This window comes from Porites lutea, chromosome 4 (genome assembly GCF_958299795.1).
Source record: "Porites lutea chromosome 4, jaPorLute2.1, whole genome shotgun sequence".
Taxonomy (NCBI): Eukaryota; Metazoa; Cnidaria; class Anthozoa; order Scleractinia; family Poritidae; genus Porites; species Porites lutea.
This window is the reverse complement of record NC_133204.1, coordinates 35,094,880-35,118,494: the sequence shown is the minus strand read 5'-3', so window position 1 is coordinate 35,118,494 and position 23,615 is coordinate 35,094,880. Positions and strand designations below refer to the sequence as shown.

At 40.3% G+C, this 23,615-nt stretch overlaps 3 protein-coding genes across 4 annotated transcripts in view; 1 reads left to right on the top strand and 2 right to left on the bottom strand.

Annotated features, from left to right (window-relative positions):
• The window catches only part of LOC140934582 (uncharacterized), a 466,993-nt gene that overhangs the window by 256,570 nt on the left and 186,808 nt on the right, over positions 1 to 23,615 (bottom strand). The gene's annotated exons all lie outside the window — the stretch shown is intronic.
• Positions 503 to 17,469, top strand: LOC140933020 (uncharacterized). Its single transcript, XM_073382526.1, has 21 exons — positions 503 to 629; positions 780 to 911; positions 1,611 to 1,688; positions 1,810 to 1,990; positions 2,119 to 2,195; positions 2,686 to 2,854; positions 3,757 to 3,815; positions 4,525 to 4,644; positions 5,185 to 5,256; positions 6,321 to 6,350; positions 6,464 to 6,690; positions 7,634 to 7,833; positions 10,290 to 10,460; positions 10,623 to 10,676; positions 11,692 to 11,792; positions 12,303 to 12,389; positions 13,157 to 13,258; positions 13,462 to 13,529; positions 14,378 to 14,462; positions 14,549 to 14,688; positions 15,749 to 17,469. The coding sequence occupies exons 1-21, from the start codon at positions 579 to 581 to the stop codon at positions 16,041 to 16,043; spliced, it is 2,499 nt and encodes an 832-aa protein (XP_073238627.1). The 5' UTR covers positions 503 to 578; the 3' UTR covers positions 16,044 to 17,469.
• On the bottom strand, positions 17,568 to 22,206 carry LOC140933402 (uncharacterized). 2 transcript variants are annotated; one of them, XM_073382953.1, is made up of 6 exons: positions 22,110 to 22,206; positions 21,096 to 21,272; positions 20,470 to 20,625; positions 19,773 to 19,895; positions 18,750 to 18,926; positions 17,568 to 18,268 (listed from the first exon to the last, which is right to left on the bottom strand). In XM_073382953.1, exons 1-6 carry the CDS (start codon positions 22,180 to 22,182, stop codon positions 17,757 to 17,759), a joined length of 1,218 nt encoding a protein of 405 aa, XP_073239054.1. In that variant the 5' UTR covers positions 22,183 to 22,206; the 3' UTR covers positions 17,568 to 17,756. The 2 variants fall into 2 exon arrangements, with proteins under 2 accessions (XP_073239054.1, XP_073239055.1); XM_073382954.1 differs by lacking the exon at positions 18,750 to 18,926.

The following is a 23,615-nucleotide window of genomic DNA, read 5'->3' as shown; positions in this document are numbered from 1 at the left end:
TTCTTCCTTACCGTATTTTTATATCAAGCATCAATTATTATCGGCTCACATAACTTGAACGTCGCATTGCTGTAACATACACTTTTTTCCGAGAATAGAGAGCTATATAACCCTTGTTTGGTTGTCTCCTTGCTCTTCATTCAAACCTTAGCTAGAGTTTGTTACTAGCGTCTTTTAAATCAATATTCGTAAGCGCCGCTCGCAAGCGCTAGAACTGTTACAGGGCGCGCGCGAATAAAGCGATGCATGCGTGCAATGCTGATCCCTCTATCATTTATAACAGGAGCATATAAACTGGTGATTTCAGAGCAGTTTTGTGGGAAAGTGGATTATGCTTTTACTAATAACTAAGCTTTAACTAAGCTCTATATGCAAAACGTAATAACTGTTCAAATGCATAAAGAGCCTCCGCCCCAAGGCATACCTGAATTGCACGAAAATTCGGCGGACAAATGATGCAGCTTACATCACTCATTATGATTGAGCCTGTCACTCTGACCGCTGACCTATTTTGGAGGGAATCTCCCCATTCATCTATAAAATGCAGTTTTATATTGCTGGTAAAAACCTGAATCATAATGGCTTCTATGCTGCCAGAAGTTGTATTTTTTTATGGTCCCCCTTTTCCAGTAAGTATATAAACTTTTTCGTGACATCTGGGTACGTGATGCGGGAACCTGAGGCACTTTTTTGAGCGACACATGCCCGAGATTGTCGTCCTGCCTTTCTTGCGTTGTTTGAACTTAAGCTTACATTAATTTTTATTTTGTACTTTTTAGGGAAAAACGTTGTTTTACGTTCATGAGTTTTCTCAAACACATGAGAGAATATGTCCTCATGAGCTTTTTGAAGCTGATCCTTCTCTGAGCCTCAGAGCTGTGATTCTTAAAGTTGTCAACGTTATAAGCAAGGTAAGGGGAGATCAACTAATGAAGTGCATAATATCCCGTGGGGCATGGGCAAGGAATTAGAATTTCACCGAAGAAATATATCCAAGAAAGGGGAGAAAAATTGTGGTAGTAAGCTTAGATTAGGGACATATATTGAGTGCACAGGCCTATACAGGTCACACAAGGCAAGGGATGAAATGTCAGTGGTGTGGGGTTGGGGTGGTGTTGGTGGTGGTGGCGGCGGCGGTGGAGGGTGGGGCTGGTTGTCGGTTTAATAAAGCCGTCCACAAACAGATGACCTCATTATATTTCTGTCCCACAACTTCCTAAACAACAACAGATATGTCCACCTGGTCTTAGGTAAAGGTATAAATTGAGGTGTCGAATCCTTATCTGTTGGCAGAACCTCATGCATACAAGATTTACTTTGCTCATTCAGTTTTTTCAACTACTGTGGACTGCCCTGTCCAATTACATTATACATTCATATATTACCCCAGTAACTACCATGAATTAATTTTAATTTTTTTGTAATGGCTAGTGTATGAGATTTATTAATGAAAACCTCTCCTAATAATTGCAAATCATCCGGGCTTGGCCTTGCCTTTTGACTACAGGCTGCCATTTTTTTTGTACAGTTATATAAATCTGTTTCGGCTCAGAAATATATACAAATGGACAGCAGACAATTCTTGTCTTAAAAATATGATTCCATTTCAGGGACAGAGTGTTGTTTTGGATGATGAAAAGAGCACCAAGAAGTCAAGAAAATCTTACTTGAATATTATCAGAAATAAGGTACAGCTGTGTGGTGTGGTTAAATGTTTATGACCTTTTCTGTATTTTTACAAGTTAGCAAGTCAATAAATTTTGTAAATAATATTAGTTCTTAGCTAATTGTTTCAGTTTAATTCTGCAGGTTCCATACTGTTCCTACAGAGTGGTACATTTTCATGTTAGTTCTTGTGACGGACTGTTGATCTGTGAATGGGCCAGAGAATGGCAACTAGCTCATCAGTTTGAATGTCTGTCAGATGATGCAACATTTAAAATTGAGACTGTGAAGAACAGTGAGCATTGGTTTGAGAAGAGAAGTGCAGGTAAGATTTGGCTTAATAACAAGCTGATGCATTAATAGAAAATTTATTTTTACATTTAATGTACTGCAGTAATTTGAAAAGTGATGTCTTTTGCTCCAAGATGGGTTGTGCAGCTTTTAATTTTTCAGAATTACCTGACAAGGAAGAGGGGTTTAGTAAAATTGATCAGGTGGAAATCCAGTTGATATGTGACACACCTTACAAGGTAACAGAAAAATTTTCATTAGCGAGCTAAATCAAAGGCGTTTTTGAGCAATTATGCATGTCAACTGGAAGTGACAACTTTTCCTCTTTAATAATATGCCTTCATGCTGCCAAATTTGTTGATACAAGTCATTACTCTTATAGAGATATGTGTTGCTGGAAAATTTGAGCAAAACCAGTTCCCAAGAATGCAAAAAGGTCATTTCTAGTTGATGTATGTGGCTCGAAAACGTTCTACTTAATAAGCCCCTTATTGATTCTTTTTAGTATTCAAGATGTTTGACAGATAGTTAAAGGCATTTGTCATAAGTCTCTGTGTAGCTCAGATGCTTTAGGATTGACCCAAAAGTCTGTGAGTTTACATTGTAAATTTCCAAGCACACTTCAATTCTCATATTTTTTGAAAAAAAAAAATACAAAATAAAAACCTGTATTAATAATTTGGGTGACACCTTCTTGATCTATGAAGTTGACCACTAACTATTCTGCAGTTTGTTGTTCCAGCACTGTTTCTCCAGTGGGAGGGACTTTTTGATGATGCAGAGGAAGTTCAGTGTAATACTAAGAGGGTGGCCATTGGCATTATAGGAAAGTGGAGCCAGAGTAATCCTTGTGGAAGAGTTATTGTATTTCATACGAGTGCCAAGCAGCCATGTCCTGGTAAGGCAATAGTTATACCTTGTCTGACTAAAAAAGGTTCACTTGTCTTACAGTCCAAAAAGGCTCATTATCTGTACCCCATAGCTTATTCCAGACTCTGTTGCCCATAAACCACAGAGATTGGATTGGATTTGATCCTACAACACCCATACTGTAACTCACTAAATGACAAAAGTTTAGGGGCAGGAATGTAGAGGTTGATTTGATCTAGTCCTTTCCAGGGTTTTGTAATTGGCCAAGAATTTGCAGGTGTACAGTTGAACCTCCATAAAGCGGCCACCCTCGGTGTACCAGCAAGTGGCCGCTTTATGGAGGTTACTCAATAGAGTTTCATCATAAAATAAGCATAACATGAGCATCATCTTAAGCAGAAACATCACTTTATTTTGAAACAAACAGGCGACAGAAGCAGCATCACTGGTCCACAATCGGGCATCACCTTCTATCCCAGACAGTATTTTCCTTTATCTTATCTTTTGAAGGTCTCCATGAGGCCCTGCTTGTTTCCAAACCCTAATTTTTGTTAAATGATCATTAAATTTTTTTCTCTTTAGATAATGCAATTTTTATATAAGTTATTGGATTTCCTATGGATTAGGCAATTATATGGGATTTTAGGGTCAGCTGTGGAAGATCTCACCATCATGTAATCATAAAAGCCCTCAAAAATGTGAAGTAAAGGCTGATGAGCAAGGAAACATTTTTATGAAATGTCCTGCTAAGCAAAGCCAGCTGTGTTGAAGTTACTGAAATGTATAAAATGGAAAATAATACTTACCCCCACACACCCCCATGTTAATGCATTATTGAACTGAATTTCAATATTTATTGTAATTTATTATTTCCCCTTAATTGTAACTACGTTTTTCAATTATCTCTTTAATTTGTGTTTCCTTAAACAGAAGGAAGCTGTGAATGTGTTGAAAAAATGAAGAGGGATTTGAGTGAACTGGCAACACAGGTACATGACATGGAATAGCGTACAGTGTATGGTTCCTAAAAATATCCCTACCCACCCCATGGAGGGCTACTGGACAAGGTGGGTTCTGGCCCAAAATTTCTAAAAGAAAGTCTAAAGCTTGACTCAGAAATTCCCAGAGGGGTGGGGTGGGGTGGGGTGGGTTGGGGTGGGGGCTCATGAAACCAAGAAGCCCTCCTTAGGGGAGTACAAGCATGATTATTTTCTGTTCATAGCAAACCTCCACCAGCTGCTTTGCTTGCCTTTCTCTCCCAGCCCTGTCTGTTTACAGAGGTTCTATTTTCTCTTAATGGGTCATCATGTGTGTGTATGAAAATCAAAACTGCAGGGGATATATTGACTGCTAGCACAACAGGGTATGGGCTGAGTAAATGAGTGAATAGCTCCCTCCTTTAATTTTTTTTCGTGCACTCCGCACTTAAAACTTCTGGAGGAGACACTACCACAGCCCTAAAATTAATTTTTTACCACTGAGATCTACTAAGGATACTGGCTTCATCATTGAATATGGCTTCATTTTTTTTACTTTATCATGAGCTCTGTCTGTTAACTGGTTGTCCACATGCACACACACGCAAAAACAAAAAATAATAATGGTAATAAAAAGCAAACAAAACAAAACAACAACAACAACATTAATGACAACATCTCAAAATTCTCATGTAAGTGTTTCTTCTTTCCTTTTTTTCAGACTGATGTCCCTGTTTACTTTGTGCACTTTTCTTCATTTATGGCAAAGTTTAGCAGACCTCCTAACCCAGGATTATTTGCCTGGCTTCAGAAACTTCATACCATTGATTTGTCCAGCAGGGTAAGGTTATGGCTACATTGTTTGACGCCTATGGTTAACTTTTCTCTCGAGTTATTGTAGAAACTATTACTAACTGGATTTGCATCAGCCATCCTTCGAAAAACTCAGCAAAGACTGTTACATGTACTTGTGTGCCATGAGGTGTCCTTTGTTGGTATGCAGGATGCTCAAATGGGCATGTGTACCTCACTGTGCATGACCTTGATTTTGCGTTGGATGTGTGAAAGTCTTTGGTGATTTTGCTTGAGTTTGCGTTAGCCAAATGTCAAGTTTTATACTAGCCTTCCACGCAGACTTTTTTACTTTTTTTTTTCATGCGTTCCTTCCCCACAAAGAAACGCATGACAAAACCCTAAGAACGTCTGTGTGGGAGGCTACCTTTTATGTCAAATTCATGATTTCTTTTGGTTTTATAAATCGATATAAATGTTAGTTGAATGAGAGAGCGACACCACAAGCTAAGTATCTGTAGGCAAAACTAAGTATACAACAAATCCCTTTGACACAGTATACAGCTGTACTATGTTTTTCTGTCATCAGGCCACTTTTTGTGTGTGTTCAAGTGATGCTCATCAGAAGGCTGCAAGTGCAGCAGGAGTCAAGTCTATCAAGGTTAAGTCTTTAGTTTTATATTAATATATAGATTTAGCCACAGCTAAAAGTGAAGCTCCCATTTGTGCATTTTAAATTTACCTCAGACAATGGACTTGAAACCATTGCAAAGAAATCAACAAATCTATCTTTAACTTAAGGGGAGAACCGTATGACCGGAAAACATAACCTTGAGCTTGCAATCAGTTATAAGCTAACAACTGGTCAGCGGAAAACTTAAAAAAAACATGTGGCCTCGATGATTTGGCACCTGAGCCTGCGATACGGTCATGTGACTCTGGTCAGCGGATACTCTGTTTTGGCAGCTGTCAATTGACCATAATATGGATATCTTATCAAGTTAAACACAGGTTACGGGCTCGCACATTATTTTGACAATTCACATTGGTTTCCCTGTAGTTCGGACGGACGGACTAATGGTCACGTGTTTACCAAATTGTCTTAGGTATGGGGCTCCCCTCTGGTGGAGCTCCGCTATGATGCAAAAACTACCTTTTTTCCAATATGTTTGCGTAGCTGCTGACCACGTGAGTGAAGACGCTCTATTGGTTATGTTTTAACATCGCATGAGACTCGGTCGGTGTCGTGTCGAAGCGCACTGTGGGACCGTTTTTGGGAAGGAATTCAGGGACCCAGTTTCCTTTGAAGCTCTCCTGAAGTAAAAGAAGCGTTCATCCCCAGTCTCACATAGCCTCAAAATTGACCATTCAAGTGACCGTCCAAAATATGAACGATGATGACCCTTTTCTTGTCTCTCATAAACTTACATGTACAGTGGAACCCCTTCTTACAACCGTTCTTCCTATACGATCAACTGGTCACTATGACCACACTACTTGCACCCAAACTGAAAAACAATCAGTCGTTATCTTTCTGTAAAACTCGTTAATAGGACAATAATTTTCATATTTGCCTTGCCGGTTTTGGAGGATCTCCAAGATGTTAATATTTTTCAGTTTTAATGAACTTACTAGTCAAGAATACAATCATGTCGAAACTTACACTTTTTTCACGTGATTAGAATTATAATCTGTTGTACGATGGTTTTTTTTGTTATTTTTTAGGCAGATAAACTCCTGCAAAATCCAGAAATGGTAAGGGCAATAATGGTGCTTTGCTTGTGCGATTCTGAGCTAGATCAGTATCTCCGCGACTCTGTCTGAAGTAACTAATGTAGTTATCCTTTTCACACGTTCTTTGACTGTAGATCAATGCTGTACATGTTGGATTAACAGCACAAGTCCCAGACTGCGTCAAGAAAGCAAAACTAGCGTGGTTCAGCTCCCAGATTAGACCGTCCGCCTTTGTGCCTCTGTTTGTTCGGGCTAAATCGTCCTGCACCAGTCCTTCCAATGTAACTACACAGTGCTTCTTAACAACAAACAATGAACGTGTTCATGGAGTTTGCTTTAAGGACTTTTCAACTTTTGACAGGTTTGCTTTGTTAATAATTACTTTTCCTTTCCGATCTACCACTTTGTCGGCTTGGGAAGATTACGAATGAAAAACAAATGATTGCATTTTTTATTACTCATTAGCAAGTTGAAGCTTCTCTTGTTTTTCTCTCTATTAAACGACTATAATTGTTCATTCACTTTCTCATTGTTCTTTGCTTTTCTTATCCAGTCTCGCGCCAAGATTTTTTGTTCTCCCTCCCAAGGAAACATTCTCATAGTTATGGAATATTAATATCAATATTATTCCAGCATTACAACTAGGCTTTCTCGTAAACGATCACCAGTCTCTTAACAAATTTCTTGTGAAAATTTTTGAAACGTTTTAGTGACCCTGTCTAATTGTAGTTGGAATTTGTAAATTGTAAATATCTTATTATCCACTCCCCTCAGGTCTTTTCAGGGATACGTAATATACGTATCAAGTATGAAACGCGGTGTTTCATCACCAGATGAAACACTGGGAAGAGAGTTGAAAATACTACGCACAGCGGAGTATTTCTGACGAACTTCGAGGTTGTGCTTGATATTACTTCTCAGACAAAATGATTTAAGAAGGAGAAATTAAGAATGGAATTTAAGTGAGCAGTTTTTTCTCTGATTTCCAAACACTCATAAAACATTTATTTCCCTTGTATTTTCTGTATGAATTACAGTATTAATGAGTTTGAGAAAGTAATTTACAACACTGATTGGGAGATTTTTGCCAGGCTGTATTTTTACTCGGTTGTAATCGACCAGATCTGTCCTATTCAACAACCACCTTAATACCATCTGGAGCATTTCTTAGTGGAGATTCTTTTACTGTAGTCTCTTAAAATGTCTTTTTAATAGAATACTGAGTTGTCATCGACCTTTATAAAGATTTTCCAGTCCAGCGTTTTGCTTTTGACTCCTTACTGTGTCTATTATTCTTTTCACAGTTTTAACTCCTGTTACCAGAACACTGCAGTACCAACAAAGCCTGCATCAAGAGATATCTTCAAACTTAGAGACTGTTTAAGTAAACAAAATGTTTTCGCCAAGAAAACACCGCCCAAAACTGAGAGTAACACACCTCCTGGAACATCTAATGTTTCACACGATAAAACACCGCTGCGTGAACAAGCTGATAAGCACACAAGTAAGCCAGGGGACTTTGTGTTGGTAGCTGTTAATGCCTTTCAGTAGTTAGTAAAATGTGAAAGGTTACTTACAACCTCTTTCCCAGGTTCTCTCTCCAACCCGTAGGGACGGTTAGGAAAGAACCCTGGGTACGAGTTTGGGTTATTTAGCCCAACAATATAACTAACTCCCTCTGAAATAGACGCCTAATAGAACGTCACATGCCTAGAATGGACATACAGAGTTGATCTCTGCCATATTTCAGTCATTTTCTTTGACGTTCTATAACACGGACACCTCCCCAAAACAGTAGACAAGAGTTGGTCACTGCTATTTTTTCAGTCATTTTCTGTGACTCCCCATTAGGCGGACAACTTCCTAAAATGCACCGCTAGAGTTGGCTCCTATCGTTCTCCATTCATTTTCTGTGGGTTTCTGTAATTCGAACACCTCCCCAAATGGATGGTGAAGTCAGATACACCCGCACTGTAACGGTCCGTATAATCCATGTTAACGAGGCATATTACTGTTGGAGCGTGCTTGTTTCGCTTTATGGCTTATATAACTTGTATAACGAAGAATTATTACGATCCGTATCAATGAAGCATACGGACCGTTACGATCCGTATGGATCGTACGAGCCGTAACACACTGTGCCCTGATGTAATAATGAGATGCACGCTCCGTGTGTGCTCAGAATACGAACTGTAGCAATGCTGACGGTTTGTACAGAGCATACGATCCGCCAACTGCTCTTAACGGTCCGTAGCAGTTCGGCAGCATTGGACTTGACTGCAAATGGACACCTAGAGTTTGTCTTCCATTTCTTTAGTAATTTCTCTTAACTGTCTTACAATACAATACAATACAATACAATAGTTTATTGACACTCCCCTGGTGGGGCTTTTCAGTGACAATGCGACTACTAATTAAGAGAAGTAGTTAACAATTCAATTAAAAAGGAAAGAGTGCGGTGAACAAAGCAATATAAACATACCTATTTAAGAATTAATCGAATAATAAATATTCTCACTACGTACTATACAATATGCATATTTTTAAGTTAAAATTATAATAAAATAAGATACTAGTAAGATACTAAAATACTATCATAACGTGCTATTTAAAAAGTCAGTAATCAATTTATTTTTCAGATAAAATTTAAAAGTAGAAATCGATTTTGCAGTTTTAAGAGTACTGTCTAGATTGTTCCAAATGTGCACCATACGGTAGTGGAATGTTCTCTGTCCGGTACTCGACTTATACAAGGGGATGTTTAATAATTGGCAACTTCGAGTCACGCGCCCGGTGACCGCAATTCTTGTTGTAAATTGATCGCTGAGGTAATGTGGAGCTTGACCAGTCATGCATTTAAATGCCATGAGAGCGTCGCGGAAAAACAGCTTTTGTTTAATTGGAAACCAACGTAGATCTCTTAGTGCGGGGGTTATATGATCAAATTTCCTGGTACCTGTAATAATGCGCGCGGCAAAGTTCTGCACTGACTGTAGTCTACAGATATTTTTGTTCGAGGTGTTCGACCACACTGTGGAACAGTACAGTAATTTGCTAAAGACTAGGGCATTTATTACTGTCACCAGTTGGTTACGGTCAAGAACATGTTTAACCCGACTGATTTGTGCGAGGCTTGACATACAAGATGACGTAGTTTTTAAAACATGGTCATCAAACGTTAGTTGCGGATCTAGAACAACCCCAAGATCTTTGGCCGAAGACGTAAGAGCGAGATCTTTTCCTAGAAGAGATATTTTGAAGTCGGGGAGTTTGGCAAGTAGTTGTCGGCTTCCAAAGACTACGAGTTTTGTTTTGTCAGGATTTAAAAGTAGAAAATTGTTAAAACACCAATTACGTATTAAGACAGAGTATACCTAACGAGGACATCTAGAGTTAGTATTGTCTCCAGTTATTCTTATGTCTCTGAAAGACAAACCCCTTTCTAAAAATGGACACCTAGTGCTGGTTCCTGCCCCTTTTCGGTCCTTTTGTGTGACTCAAATTTGGACCAGCGTCTCTCTAAGGCGCATTGTTATCTTACAGACCTTTAGATTCGAGGACGAGATTTAACTTGAAAGTCTTTCCGCGCATTCCCAAAACATATACATCCCGGAAAAGTTATTACGGAATTTTTTTTTTATTAACGGAGGCCAAGCCCTCTCCCAATAACAAAATGATAAAATCTCTAACAGTTCATAACTTGTTTCCACCACTACGACATTCTCGCAAAAGCCCGTAGTAGAATGATGATGGCTCTCACATTTTCCCGCCAAAATGACGCTAGTTCACGCCCGTGCACTACTTAAAATTCAGAAAATCTTTTTCTTATAGTCTCTCTCGTCTTAGAGTCTAAAGGTCGTTATTGCCTGTCCCAACGGCTTCCGTGTTGCAGAGAGTGGTTGATTCTTTAATATGATTTAAATGATGATGCACTATTAATATCTTAGTTTTGTTTTTCAGTAACTGCCAGCCCTGTCACGCCAAGTCTACTGGCCAAAAATTTATCACCAACCAATATAGAAGGCCTTGCTTTCAGTCCAGGGCATTTTAGACGAGGGGAAGGCTGTGTAAAGCTCATTCGGAATGTTTCAACCTCCATGGAACAAGAAGGGGTCCTGTTTGCTGCTAAATGTAAGAAGGCGTGCGCTGTTTTATCTGAAGTCCTGTCTCTGAGTGGATGCCCATAGCTGGGGTAGAGCAGAGGCTTGCCTGGGAGTGCTATGGTGTGATAGGTTTGGTTTGCATTAAAGAATTTAATATCCTAACTGTGGTTTTGCCTTTACTTTACCACAGGTTTAGGATCTCAAGGTCAACTGTATGATGTTTCTGCGCTTCTCAATCAAGAAGGTAAGTTATCTAATGCAAATAACGGGCATAGAGAAGAGTCCGTGGTAATGTCGTCACCAAAGTTATGTCCATGGCTGCCATTGCCCGGTGATCTGGCTGTGCGCATGCGTGAGGTACTGGCCAGGCCGTGGGTTGGTGTATGTCTGTGTCACTTGCTCTTAAGTTTGTCCAAATTGAAGGAAGTTACAACCCTTTCGATTTTTTCACAGTCGTACGAAAACGATACCAATGTTTAGATGCAAGGTAGTCACCATTGCTATTCTTGAAGTGAATTTGAAGACACTGTTATCCTTCAGCCTTGAATTTAGGCAAGCAAAGTCTGAGAAAACAGCGGACATTTCGAGACGCCACCATTGGTTTCCCTGCTAAATGACGTCTGAGAAACGAGCGCGGGAATTCCATACTGATGACGTATCACTAGCCAGAGCTGGGTGTTGCTTCTGATTGGTTTCAAATTTGTTTTATCCAATCAGAAGTACTACCGACCTCTTGGTAGTGACGCGTCATCAGTATGGACTTTCTGCGCTCATTTCTCAGACTTTATTTCGCGAGGAAACCAGTGTTGGCGTCGCGAAATTTCGGCTCTGTTCTCAGTCTATATAGTGTCATCGACAACTCTCCTAGAACCAGGGTGAGACGTCAGGCCTCTCCGATCATGTCTTCCCTTCTGGTCGGTGGGAAGCGTGGTGAACTCTTACGTAGCTTTTCGAATTTTCACCATTTTCTTGAAATTGTCGATTTCTCTGCTTCGCTTTCGGGAAGTTTACACCCTGAACATCATCTGGTTAGCCCCGTTGAAGTAAAAATAGCAAATAAAATATCTCAACTACTACCAGAAACCGAACGCGTAACTGAAATGAAGCTATGACAAAATTAACTGAAACCTAATATTGTCATAATGGAAATGATAGACAAGGGTGCGTTGCAAGGCGGATAGCAATTTACCTCTTTGCTCAATTGCGCCCAAAGAGAGGACATTATCACTGTTATAAATATGTGTTACTTTTACGGACAGGTGTTGTGCGAGCTGTCTGCTCATGCGCAGATCCCGCCAGTAAACTGGGAAAATGTAAACACTCAGTTGGACTATTACTGTGGTGCAAGGAAGAGAAAAATGTAAGCTCTTTCCTGCCAATACCTTTATTTATTTACCTTCCAAAGACGTTTGAAGCAGTGTTTTCATCGAATTTTAAGGGGCGAAGTAGTGGATTAAAAAATTCCGCGTTTTCTCTAAGATCGACCTTCGAGGTTTTGGAAAATGTGTCCATTGTTTGATATGGCCTCTCCAACAAACAGTTATTTTTTCAAAGAAATTCAAAGCTATGAAATGAAAGAGTTCCAGTTATCAGTCCTGCTACATGGTATTTGGGCTAGTGATAGAGCTCGAGTAGAAAATACCTCAACTTTAGTCTCGATTCGAAGTCGCAAATGAGCTAATTTCCCCCAATGGTTCTCATGGAAACAATGTAAACAGGCAGATAAAATACCACACAACAGGAGAGTCGGACATGGAAGACGAGACGTTCTAGAAGCTCACGTTCTCTCCTATTCTAATCCTTAATGAATTATTAACAAAATGAATACGCTGTTGTTCTGGTAGAGCCCACAACGGTCTTTTCTTCTTAGGTGAACAAAATTATCAACCCGCGTTCATGTAGTCTGCCTAGTACAAGCAAGCTGGAACCCGTGACAGGATCAGTGGTCAAACAAAAGGTAAAGATAGTGCCAATCTCGCAGGTCCCATGTTATAATGTTTTAAAATTGTTTGAATCATAAATTATTGTACGTTTTGTCTACCCTTGCTGCCAGAGGGTTTTTTTCTCTTTGAGGGCGACGGAATTTAGTGGCGAAACCGCGAAGGTGCGTTGAGAAGCGGCGAGAGAAAAAAAGTTTCCCGCCAATCAGCACTTAAGCACTTCTAAGACCCTTAGTATGCGGGATACGTTTTGTCAGTTACTGCCTTCTAAAAGATACAGTTGTAAACTAATCGGGACACATAGGTGTTCTTACATACTAGGTTTCTTACGTTCAGACGTTCATAAATCCAGGGATTCTTACGCTCAGGGGTTCCTACGTCCATGGGAGAAACATGTGTGCCACAAAAGTGCTTCACTAGACTGACATTTTGAAAATAGATCAGTGTGTAATGCCTTATTCAAACAAATTATTGAAGAAAGAGTAAGTGATAATTCGTCCGCTAAACCAACCTCGTTTCCAGCCTTGCCAGCGAGCACTTTCATGGTGCTTGTGATTATTCGAGGACTGTGTTTAGTAATGTAAATGCCCTTTGAGAAGTCGGTAGTTCTAGTTCTCACGGTTTTAGTAACCCACTCATATTTCGAGTTTTTCCAGTTTCATTTACCCTCGCTTTAAGGCAGGAAAAAACTATTGCTATTTATGTTTTTCAGTTTTACTTTTACCCGTGGTCATTTGTAACAATGCCCTTTTCTTTTTTTCTTTTTGTGTTTTACACCTTCAAGAAAACTGCGTGCGACGAGTCTGCTGAACGCAGTCAAGGAGATGAACCCACACGACGCGAAAAGAATAAATCACTTCCAAACTGGATATCTTCGTTCACCAAGGTACGTATTTTTTCGTACTTACTTTGTGACGAGTCTCCAGACTTGCTCGCCCTGAATGCGAAGCCGTACCGGCCCTGTTTGCATCTTTTGATTAACCGAAATATATTTTTAAATGGTTTAAATTTCGGAAGCCGCAGCAGTGAAAATTCTGGTAACGTAATTTATTCTACGACTGAAATGCGGGTATTATTCGTTTTACCTAGACTAGTAGTGACGATGAAGGAAAGCGAGCCGCAGATGAAGGTTCAAATGCCAAGTTGTCTCACAAAAGGTATCGTATTATCCCAGGGGCTAGCATGTACACAGACGTTGCTTTATTTTTCTTTTCGTTCTTCTGGAAAACATCGGCGAGCGCGCGAGCGACCCCCTTACACTGGCGGTCAATAACTTCCCCGTGGTTTTTTTTATCATGCGCGCTCGACGGACTTTGAAGAGAAAATAGAGGGTCTGTGAACAGGACATGGAGGTTTGGGACCCCAGCTAGGTGAGGTAACCCGTCTGTCTACTATATATAAATCTCACATTTTAATTTGACCACGATTACACGATAAGTGGGGTAACCCGCCGAGTCGGGTTGCCCGGTCTCCCAGACCGGGTACCTCTCTTAGCCGGGGTCAGATTTTGTCATATAAACGTTGCTAGGTGGGTTATCCCGCCTAGATGGGGTCGTATTTGTGTTGTATTAAGTTCGCGCCAACTGCCTTTGGTGGGGGCTTTGAATCATTCAATGTGACAACAGAAGGAAAGCCACAGCACTGAAAAATTGCATCAAGGACAGTACGTGAGAGTAGAAGACCATTAACCGCCAAAACACGTCGTTTGCCCGCCATTTTTTTTTTACGTTTTTAGCGACCATTCAATATCTTGAGAAAGTGCCGCCGGGATAGCGGGGTTGTAAGATTGCGTTGTATTTTATGGAAAAAGGACCTCAGATTTAAGTAAACTGCCTAGCAGCATTTTTTGTTGGGATGCAGGGATGAAAAATTGCGGTCAAGCCTCGGGAGGGAAATTGGTTCTTCACTCTTCCCTAATCATCATCGTGCTGCACTGATGTCGCCAATTACAAAGGCTAACTTGAGGACAGACCTTCCTTGATCTCAGCAATTTCGTTTATTGTAGGATGAAAACGAAAAAAAGCGAGAATACGTTTTACTGCTTGAGTCCCGAGGAGCTGCTTCAAACTGCTGAAGAAATACTGCAAGAGGTAAGAACGTGACATGATGTCGGTTTCGCCTGGTTTTGTGTTAATACTAACCATTCTTTTTTCGTAATATTTACTTTTGGCGTCAGTACCATGTCTCTTACAATAAACAGCATGGAAATAAGCCGTTCAATGCCAAGGACCGCAGAAAACATTCAACCGCCGACGGGGAGTCCCGTGCGAAACTAAGCAATCTTTCAGCACCACAGTCTCAAGGAAACACTGAAAGGTAAAAGGAAAGAGACGCCGTCTTTTCTTCTGTTTGTTCTTATTATTTTTATAAAGCAAGGCTATGTTCCTAAGGGACGGACCATTAGAAATAACCAAAGGGGGGTGATAGGCCCCAGGGTCTCTCGACAATAGGGACCATAAGCAACGACGACGACGACGGCAGTGAGAACGTTGCTAAAAAAATGAATTTTCGTTCTTTCAAACTTAATTGCGTCTATTTGGACCCGCTCAATTTGTCAAATCCAGGCGACTTTTCCTGGAGTTGAATTCTTAAAGATTTTATTCAAGTTCAAAAAGACTGGGAAGGAAAATTCGTCGTCGTATGTCCACGTCCTCAATTAAACGTCCAGTTAGGAGGTTTCACGTCGCAGTCGTGCAGTGGGCGTTCAAGAAGTGTACTAAAAAGCGTGATGCATGTGCAGAGCTGTTGTTTTGATTATTAAACCTATTGTTTTTTAAGTTGTCGTTGTCGTCGTCGTCGTCGACGTCGTAGCTGCTTAAGCTCCGTTATGACTTTAGTTGAACAAGACTTCAGTTGGGGTCGAAAGCCTTCATTAGTTTTCACTCTCATCTGGATTTTAAGTTTAAAATTTTCCTACTCAAAATACCAATCGAAAGAGAAAAAACGGTAGATAAGAAGAGCAAAGAGGTCTTTATTGGCTTTTATTTTATATGTATTTTAGTGATTGGTCATGAAAATAATGCGAGACCCGTTAAGACCTCCATTTATACAAATACCAGCTCTGATGCAACCTCGTTCCCAGGATTCTCTTCGCTACTCTTCCCCCAGAGTAGTAGGGGAGAACCCATAAAAATGAGAATGCTTTTTATAGAGAGAGATGTAGGCGATAATCATTTCGAATTAAACCTTAGGAACATTTCGTTAATAAAAACCTAGTCACAGCTCAGCGGTTAGAACGCCTTAACTGGGTTTTTGGAAGGTCATGGGTCCAGATACGATCTTGGACTCTTCGTCCCACGTCACGTGACGTAATCGAACGTGACTGCGCGTGACCATACCTGCTCGTAATGATTCCATTTTCGTTTCTTGTTTGCAGAACAAATATCGCTTCCTCTGTAGATGGTGATTTTTTGATTAAAGAGACGTTTACAGAAAAAAGCTTACCAGATGCTCGCTCAAGTGATTCGATTGGTGGTTTAGTTATTCCCGAAACTGTTACAACTATTAAGATACAATCACATTGTGAAAGGGACGACAGTATGGGCTCAAATGAACCGTCTTTAATCGCGGCAGAAAAAGGTAGTTGCGAGCAAGAAAAATACCGGGACTTAAAAGTCATCAAAGCGCGTGGCAAACAACTTAGGACATCAATACTGGATGACTTTATCTGATAGAAATTTATAAAGTAACGACCGCGTGATTGCACAAAAACTTCAGTACAATCAATGTGCTCCCAGACTGGACTTATCAGGCTTATTGTCAAGGAGTTGATTTATTAGATAGATACGACACTTAATGGAAACCAGAGGCGGCGGAGCTTTTTGAAACGTACGGGAGGCTCATCTTCCACTGAGCCATGCGCATGCCCCTACACAAAGTTTCCAAAATGCCCTTTGCGTTGTTCCTTCTTGGCACCAGCAAAACTCTTTGCAATCTTCTCAGTGTCTAGTGTTTCCGTCAATTTGTGACAATGCATCGGTAGTCAGTTGTTCAGGCCTTCCTGCTTCATGGTGCTTCTTATGTAGTTCGTGAGTCGTCTGAGGGCAGAAGCGCGCTGAAGTCGCCGATTTCACAGGTAATGCCAAATACATTCCGTAAAAGTGTTTTCAGCGTTAAGAACGTAGGGGAAAGGGGGGGGGGGGGGGGGGCTCCGCGGGCTACGGACCCGCCTGCCCCCTGCTACGCCGCCTATGGTGGAAACAGTCTTTAACTTAATATTAGAAAGGTGGGCCATTTTCACTATGATGCCATTTTTTTATAGCTTCCAACGTTCACTTTGTTTTTGCTGGCCTTTCAGGAACATTTATCTGATTCCCCTTGAAGTTTTCGGCAACAACAGTCCTAATAGGCCTTTTCCGACTTCCAACAAATTGGCACTTTCAAAACGTGGCTAAGTGCAAAACCTTTCGTGGGAAAATGAGTTCTATTTGCCTGAGAATAAAAAATCATTTTCCATCAATGGTTTCACAATTTACCTCGCTTTGAAACAAAGGCTTGGGCAACTCGGAAATGGCCTATTAATTTGCACAACAAAACGAACGGAAGAAATTCTGGTAGATGTACACAAACAGTCGTTATCGGCAAATTAAAAGAGGATTTGTGTTGGAGTGCTTGTCAGTGCAGGTTCCGTACAACCTAAACACACAACGCACTGAGAGGCATCTAATTTTAAATAACTGGTATCCTTAATCCTTTACTACTGATTCTTTATTTCTATTGTCCCATATAAGTTCGGACTGAGCTATCTTAGACAGTTTTGATTCGCAGTTAATCGCAAATAATTGAAATTGAGCAAACCGAGGTTAAAAAGCCATTAAACCGAAAAACACCTTTTTTCGATTAATTGGTGGCACAAGCGTGAATAATTGTGACCTTCGAACAGGTCTTCTGATTTTGCGAGAAAGTCATTGAAGCGCGCAGAAATAAGATCGCGTCATCGCAGTTTAGAATAGTTAGGAGAATGGTTGAATGCATGAAAACAGCAAGGGTATTTACACGTTACCTGGAATGTGACATGGTATAACGGAAAGCTCGAAAACTTATCCGAGGAAGTGTCAGTGATGGAATGGGGATCAGAGTTAGGGCCTGTTTACGTGGAGTGGGTGACCCCGGTCTAGTGGGGTTGGTTTCTTTTGTTTTCACGCTCTGGGGGACACAAAACAAAAGAAACCTACCCCACTAGACCGGGGTCCCCCATTCCATGTAAACAGGGTCTTAGACTGCATCATTTTCTGTGTTTTTTGTTTTTCTTAATACAAATGCTTTGATGATAATGGACGTGTGTTATAACTGGCATTTTTGTAATATGTTTGCACTTAGAGTAAGGTCCGGCGATCAAAGTTGTTGTGGTTGTTTTCCTGTCTTGTGGCTTGCACATCTTTGGGTTATGATTTACCGACATTGTCTTTTTTATCACCGTTTGGTTTAAAAATCTTTTGCTTTATTGTTGCGTACACATCTTGCTGTTGCCCGGCCTTTTGAACATTGTCTCTCAAGCGGTGACTGTCATTTCCCAGGGGACGGTACAGTGCCACCACAATGACGTACTTACCGCTGGGGCTTGGCGCTGCCCCCATGCCTAGCTGGTTGGTGTCTTTCCATATCATCTGTGTGAAGTGCTTTACTTTGTCATTGAGAACTGGATAGGAGAAGCTGTACGCCTTCTTCTCACCGTACCATATAGTAGTGGCCTTGAGAGGTGCCCTCTGCAGATCATGCCATATCTGTGCGATGTTTTCACCCGCTGGCTCGCCTTGGAAAGTGGACGGGTCACTGGCTACAGACTCTGCTATATTCTGCGCTTGTTCTGCTAGCGTGGCATTCCACTGTAAAGGGAGGACGTGATGAAGTGATCTGAATTTGTTGTGAGCCGTGAGTGCCTCTTGAAATATTGCATCTGTTTTGGAAAAAAAAAGGACCAGCAAAGAACGTTTGATAATTATATATGAAAGACCTGCAGCGTGTCAGGCGACATGCATTGCAAGTCTCTCCTTTTGTTATCATACAACAAGAGCCCTATCTATTGATGATTATTCTAGGTATCAGTTAAATTCGGAAGATCATCATTACGAGTTTCATTTGTCGAGATCCGAAACTAAATATGACAAATAACGTTTGAAATGAACGGGCCCAGCTCTTTGAATAAATTTGACTCAGGTTCAAGAAACTTATGGTCTTTGATGCCTTTGGATGTGGTAACAGATAATGTGCAAACAAGGAGTATCATTGGTGATGTCCAAGTGACGAATAAGGTTATTGGCAACCGTAGATAGATTTAATAGCTCCTCGTTATACCAAAAGAGGGTTATGGGCAAAGCATTAGTTTTTCAAGCCACCTTTCCTTACACCCACCCCGTTGTTTGCTGTCCAATACTTACTCCTTTGAGGAGTGTTACTGCGGTAAATTCCAGTCCCATTGGCGTTACTATCGTTCTTTTTAGCCGTTGCATTGTTAGTTTTGTAACTAGCTTGCGTATTTCTGTTATCTTTATGTCTCTTCTGTTGATCCGCTGGTTCCTCAGCTATGTAAATCTCAAGAGATTTTCGTGAGCCATCTTTGGTTGATAACATGCACATGCAGGGAAAACAAATGTCTCAAGCTACAGTCAAATGGGCAACAAAAAACATGCAACCTGGATTGCAACATTGCTGCAAAACTAGCTGAATGTTCTAAACTGTGTTGCAAAAAATAATATTGCAAGCTTTGTTTTCCTGGGTGGTAAACCGTGCAACTTCGCTTTCCAACTCGTTTTGCAGCAATAATGTTGTAAAACAAGTTGCACAATTGTTTGAACCGGGCAACCCGTTTACACGGAAACGCTGAAGTTCTGTTACATATTGCAGTACTGTACGTAACCTGAGATCAGGCTCTATATTTGTTTCTCTTTATGCGGGGTAGTTTGTGTGTTATTTAGGACGCACCTATAATGAAAGACGCGCCTTATTTTGTGTGAATGGCTTGTTACCGTTCATACTGTCCCGGAACTCTTTTCATGTCGGCTCTATGAGCTATCCGGTACGGCATAGACATAACCTTTAAAGACAGCTATAAGGGGCCAAGTGAGTTTTGATTTTTTTTATCGCTCTATTAGATTTATCTGTAGACTAACAGACTTTCATCGTTCGGTCTGTTTCCCTCGTTCCCGTACCCGTAATCTGTCTACACGATAGCTAGTGGCCCATCGCGGGTGGTTATGCTGATATTTGTTGTCAGCTCATTTTTGTCAGCCCAATTATCATCATCTAGACTTTTTGAAGGTTGTCATGGCAATGCCTCAATTTTTTAACTATCAAGTGTAGGTTTGGAAAGATATTTTTGAAAGTGATATTTTCGTTATACTGGGCGTAACTATGCCGAGAGTGTTAGTGCGTTTGCTTAGTTACTGTTGAAGGCAGCTCACCTTCTGCAACGGAGTCATCAGAAGGGTATTCCGTTTGTTTGTCGTCCTCACTCTGTACAGCGGCTGCCAGTAATCCTTTATTCTTTTGCTTGTTTATCTCTTTTCCTATAAAGGTCGTAGCAGCTGGTTGGGTATTGAAACGAGAACGACATCAAGAAATATGAATTAATTATTAGTAACTACACTGGTGTAGAGGAAAACATTGGTATCTCTTTCTGTGGGATGAAACAGGTGCATGGGCAATATAGAAAAGGAGTGATGACGTCACAAATAATAACTTTGTGAAATTATGGGGTTGGTTAGAATATCCAGGAAGAAAAAGGTTCTATCTGGAGTGGCATCACGTTAAGGCGGTCATATTGGTGTACAAAATAATAAAACTGCGGCCATGTTGGTGTACAGGAAAATCGTGTACGAACTGAACTTTTTTCTCATGTAAAAACTTTTTTGTTTTACTAAATTTACCAAGCTGCCGACCACGTGAGGCAAAATTATCTATTCTTGGTTTGCATCTACGTGACAAGGCGGATATATTGGTGCTCAATAGAATGGAATTTTTCTCAAAGAATTCACGTGAAAATGGAGTTTAATTCTCAGAGGGAAGAACCGTTTTTGTTCTTGAGTACCAAAATGGCCGCCGTGACGTCAAGTGCAAACCAACAATTTGCCAGGAATTACTGTTGGATGCTTTAGTTACCTGGTCGTCTGTCCTCCCTGTCATCTTTATCCCTATAGCGTCGCATAGTGTCGAACATTTCTTCCTTGTTACTGTCTCTGCCTGTTACTTCACTTAGCACATCAGTGACGGGAGATTCATCACTCACTTCAAATTCGCGTGATTCTTCTGTACCATCTGCAAGGTAAGTCAGTGGGAACCTTTTGTGGCTGATTGAATATTGCATGGAGTTTTTGGGCCCATGATCAGAATCAGGGATTCATTTAAGTGCTCAACATCTGGTTTACTGTTCACTATAATTCCCGCCGCTGCTGCGGCTGCCGTAATAAATCGGTGAAACTAGACCCACTGGTGAAATAACACTTGATAAGCGTTACCAAGAGTGCGCTACTCTTTCACGTAGTAGTGCTGGATGATGCCCTAATGATTCTGTTGATCTGCGGAAGCTTGGATTTCATTTTTATGTTTTTAAAAAACAACATATTAAGGCCTCATTAGAGCAATATTGTTCTTTCTATCATGCTGCTGAAGGGTAACATAAACGGATTAATCTTTTAAGAGTTTAAAAGTGCTTCGTGGGTAAACAAATCAGTAACAATTAAAACTATGCATAATTTAAAGTTTTTGGTCTAAACGTTACTCTGTACCTTCTTCAACTGGTCTTTGAACCTCAATTCTCCTGTTACCCTGGATTTCTGGATGGTTGGGTGATTGCGTCTTTTGTTTGAAGACCCCTCCGGTATTTACCGGAACGCCAGAGCTCTTTTTTCCTGTATTTATGTCGCCGGGTGAATGGTTTGGTTGGGTGATATTTGTGCCAAGAGCTAGTTGTAATAAATCAGGGAATAAACAGGAAGTTTGAGTGGTACAAAATGTTGTTTTGAAGATTTTAAAAGGACAGACAATTGTATAACAATGTTAATGGCGGTGCAAACAAAATCTTGCAGACTATGTTTCACCAAGCTCAGTTTATTGCAAAACGAGCTAATTAGCCCTCAAATCTGTTAGGTGTACAACAATGTTTCTAACGTAAAGAATTACAAATTGCAAAAACGTAACGACTCAGAGAACGGATACTCAGTGTCTCCAGGAAGAAAGTAAGACGAACTGTTGGCTGTTGGTGTTAAATAGCTACTTTGACTGGGCTACTACTTAACTTCTGGCAAGTTGCTACAAGCCATGCGTATGAAATGTTTGGTCGATTACTTTCTGTAAATTTCCTGGTGTAGTATTAGTTGGTTACTTTAAAATGGAAACATTCTCTAAAAGAATTTTCAGGTTTTTCTAAAATTTCCGAATTTCTTAAGTTTGTCATTTTATGAAAGTGTCAAAATTGCTTAAGATTTGTGAGGAAGAAAAACAAAAATTCGTTTATGGGGGCTGCGTCACCGATGTCTAGTTCATTATGTCAATATTGCAAGTTACGTGTCCTTATTCTAGCAAAGAAATTACTAATAAATGAAAAAATTACAGCTTCTTGTCCAGTACATTCGCCAGCCTGGCAAAGCGGGCCAGCCCGGCTAACTAGGATGGCTCACCTCATATAAACCGGCCCTAAAACTACGAGATGGTCATGTTTATAATTTTTGTGGTGCACTACTTGCCTTTTTGTTAATGTGATTTTTCCACATTCAAGATTTCATATGTTTTTGTTTACTTACCATTTGCTTGTAACGGGAGTGACAAAAACAGCAAAAAACCAGAGCTTATTAACGCAAGGTGATTTAAACTCATTGTGTTATCCTCCGAACCGAGGAGCCTGAGGAAAAAAACAAATTTTCATTGTGTCGACTGACTGATCTTTACCTGACTACCAACTGCAGATACTTAAATTTACTTTTATCGATATTTTGTCGTAGCTTTTAAGTCTTGTTTGTGTAGAAATTGAAGCAATTAACTGCCGTTCTTCAGTTAAATCTTACTGGTGACAGCTACGGACACCAATCGTGCCTTCCATTGGTGAAGCTTCGCTGTTGCTTATTCTCCACTTCTTTGTCAGTTAAGACCAAAGTACCTAAATGAGTACCAAAATATAGCTAGATACCTTTCCTTCAAACCCGTGAAAGCTCCATTCTGAGGTGGACAAGAAAATTCAATTGCAAGGCCAACATATATTACATCATCTTGTTGTCTTTAGCCCTCACAATAGAAAAAAAAAGCGAAAAAGTTTGTGAAGTCGAATGGCAAATGTGCTTGTTGGTTAGCCAGTAGGAAAACGATTTGGTGACCTCGCAGCTTGGTTTGCTATTCGGAGGATGGAAAACGGCAGGTCGCACTTCACAGATCAACGATTCCACGAGTTACCGTTTTAAACAACCGAAAGAAATACACAATGAACATCTTACCTGAGCGAGTGTTCAGATGTTTTATTGGATTTTTTATTCCTGTGTCTTCTCCTGATTAAAAGTAGTAGTCAAGTTTTTGTTAAAAGAAGATACTTCACGAATAAATTTTTTTCAGTTGGATGACCAGTTTGACATTCTTTTTTCTGTGCCAAGGAAAACGTCGAAATCTTTTTGCATTACATTATTATGGTACCTCCCACAGGAGTTGATTTTCGACAATACATTTCTTGTGTTACCCCGCCTTCCCCTGGCTCCACAGCAGGTAATCAGTCAATATTTTCTTAGGAAATCAATAAATTGGGGTCTAAATTGTCCTTCAGTCATCAGTTCACAACAATCACTTGAATAAGGTGGCTACCTTTATTTATTGGAAGCCTTTCCCTTTGTTCGAAGGAAAATCACAGCCACAAGAATTGCAGGTCGGTAAACTTGTATCAATTTTAGTATTTCGTCACAAAAGCCGGATAAACGCAACGCAATCAACATTTACTTTACTCATCTTAACGCTGTATCGTGATGGTGAAAGACCAGTTCCGTGAGAGCACGACGAACGAGAATGATCACCGGCCGGTAGGACAAAGGTTCTTCTTTTGATTATTTCATACATTATTCTATACCCTTTTCATACATTTCTTTTGTTTAGTTTAGTATCTAATTAAAAAATGAAAGCACGAGTGAATCCCTAAAAGCAACGGGTTTATTTTTAACAGTACACACGGTACATGCACTGACTTACTTAAACATTTTGAAAAGAATGATCTATATTAAATAGAACCATTTGGTAGGAATATCCTTGAACCTCGCTCGTTCATATGCTTCTTG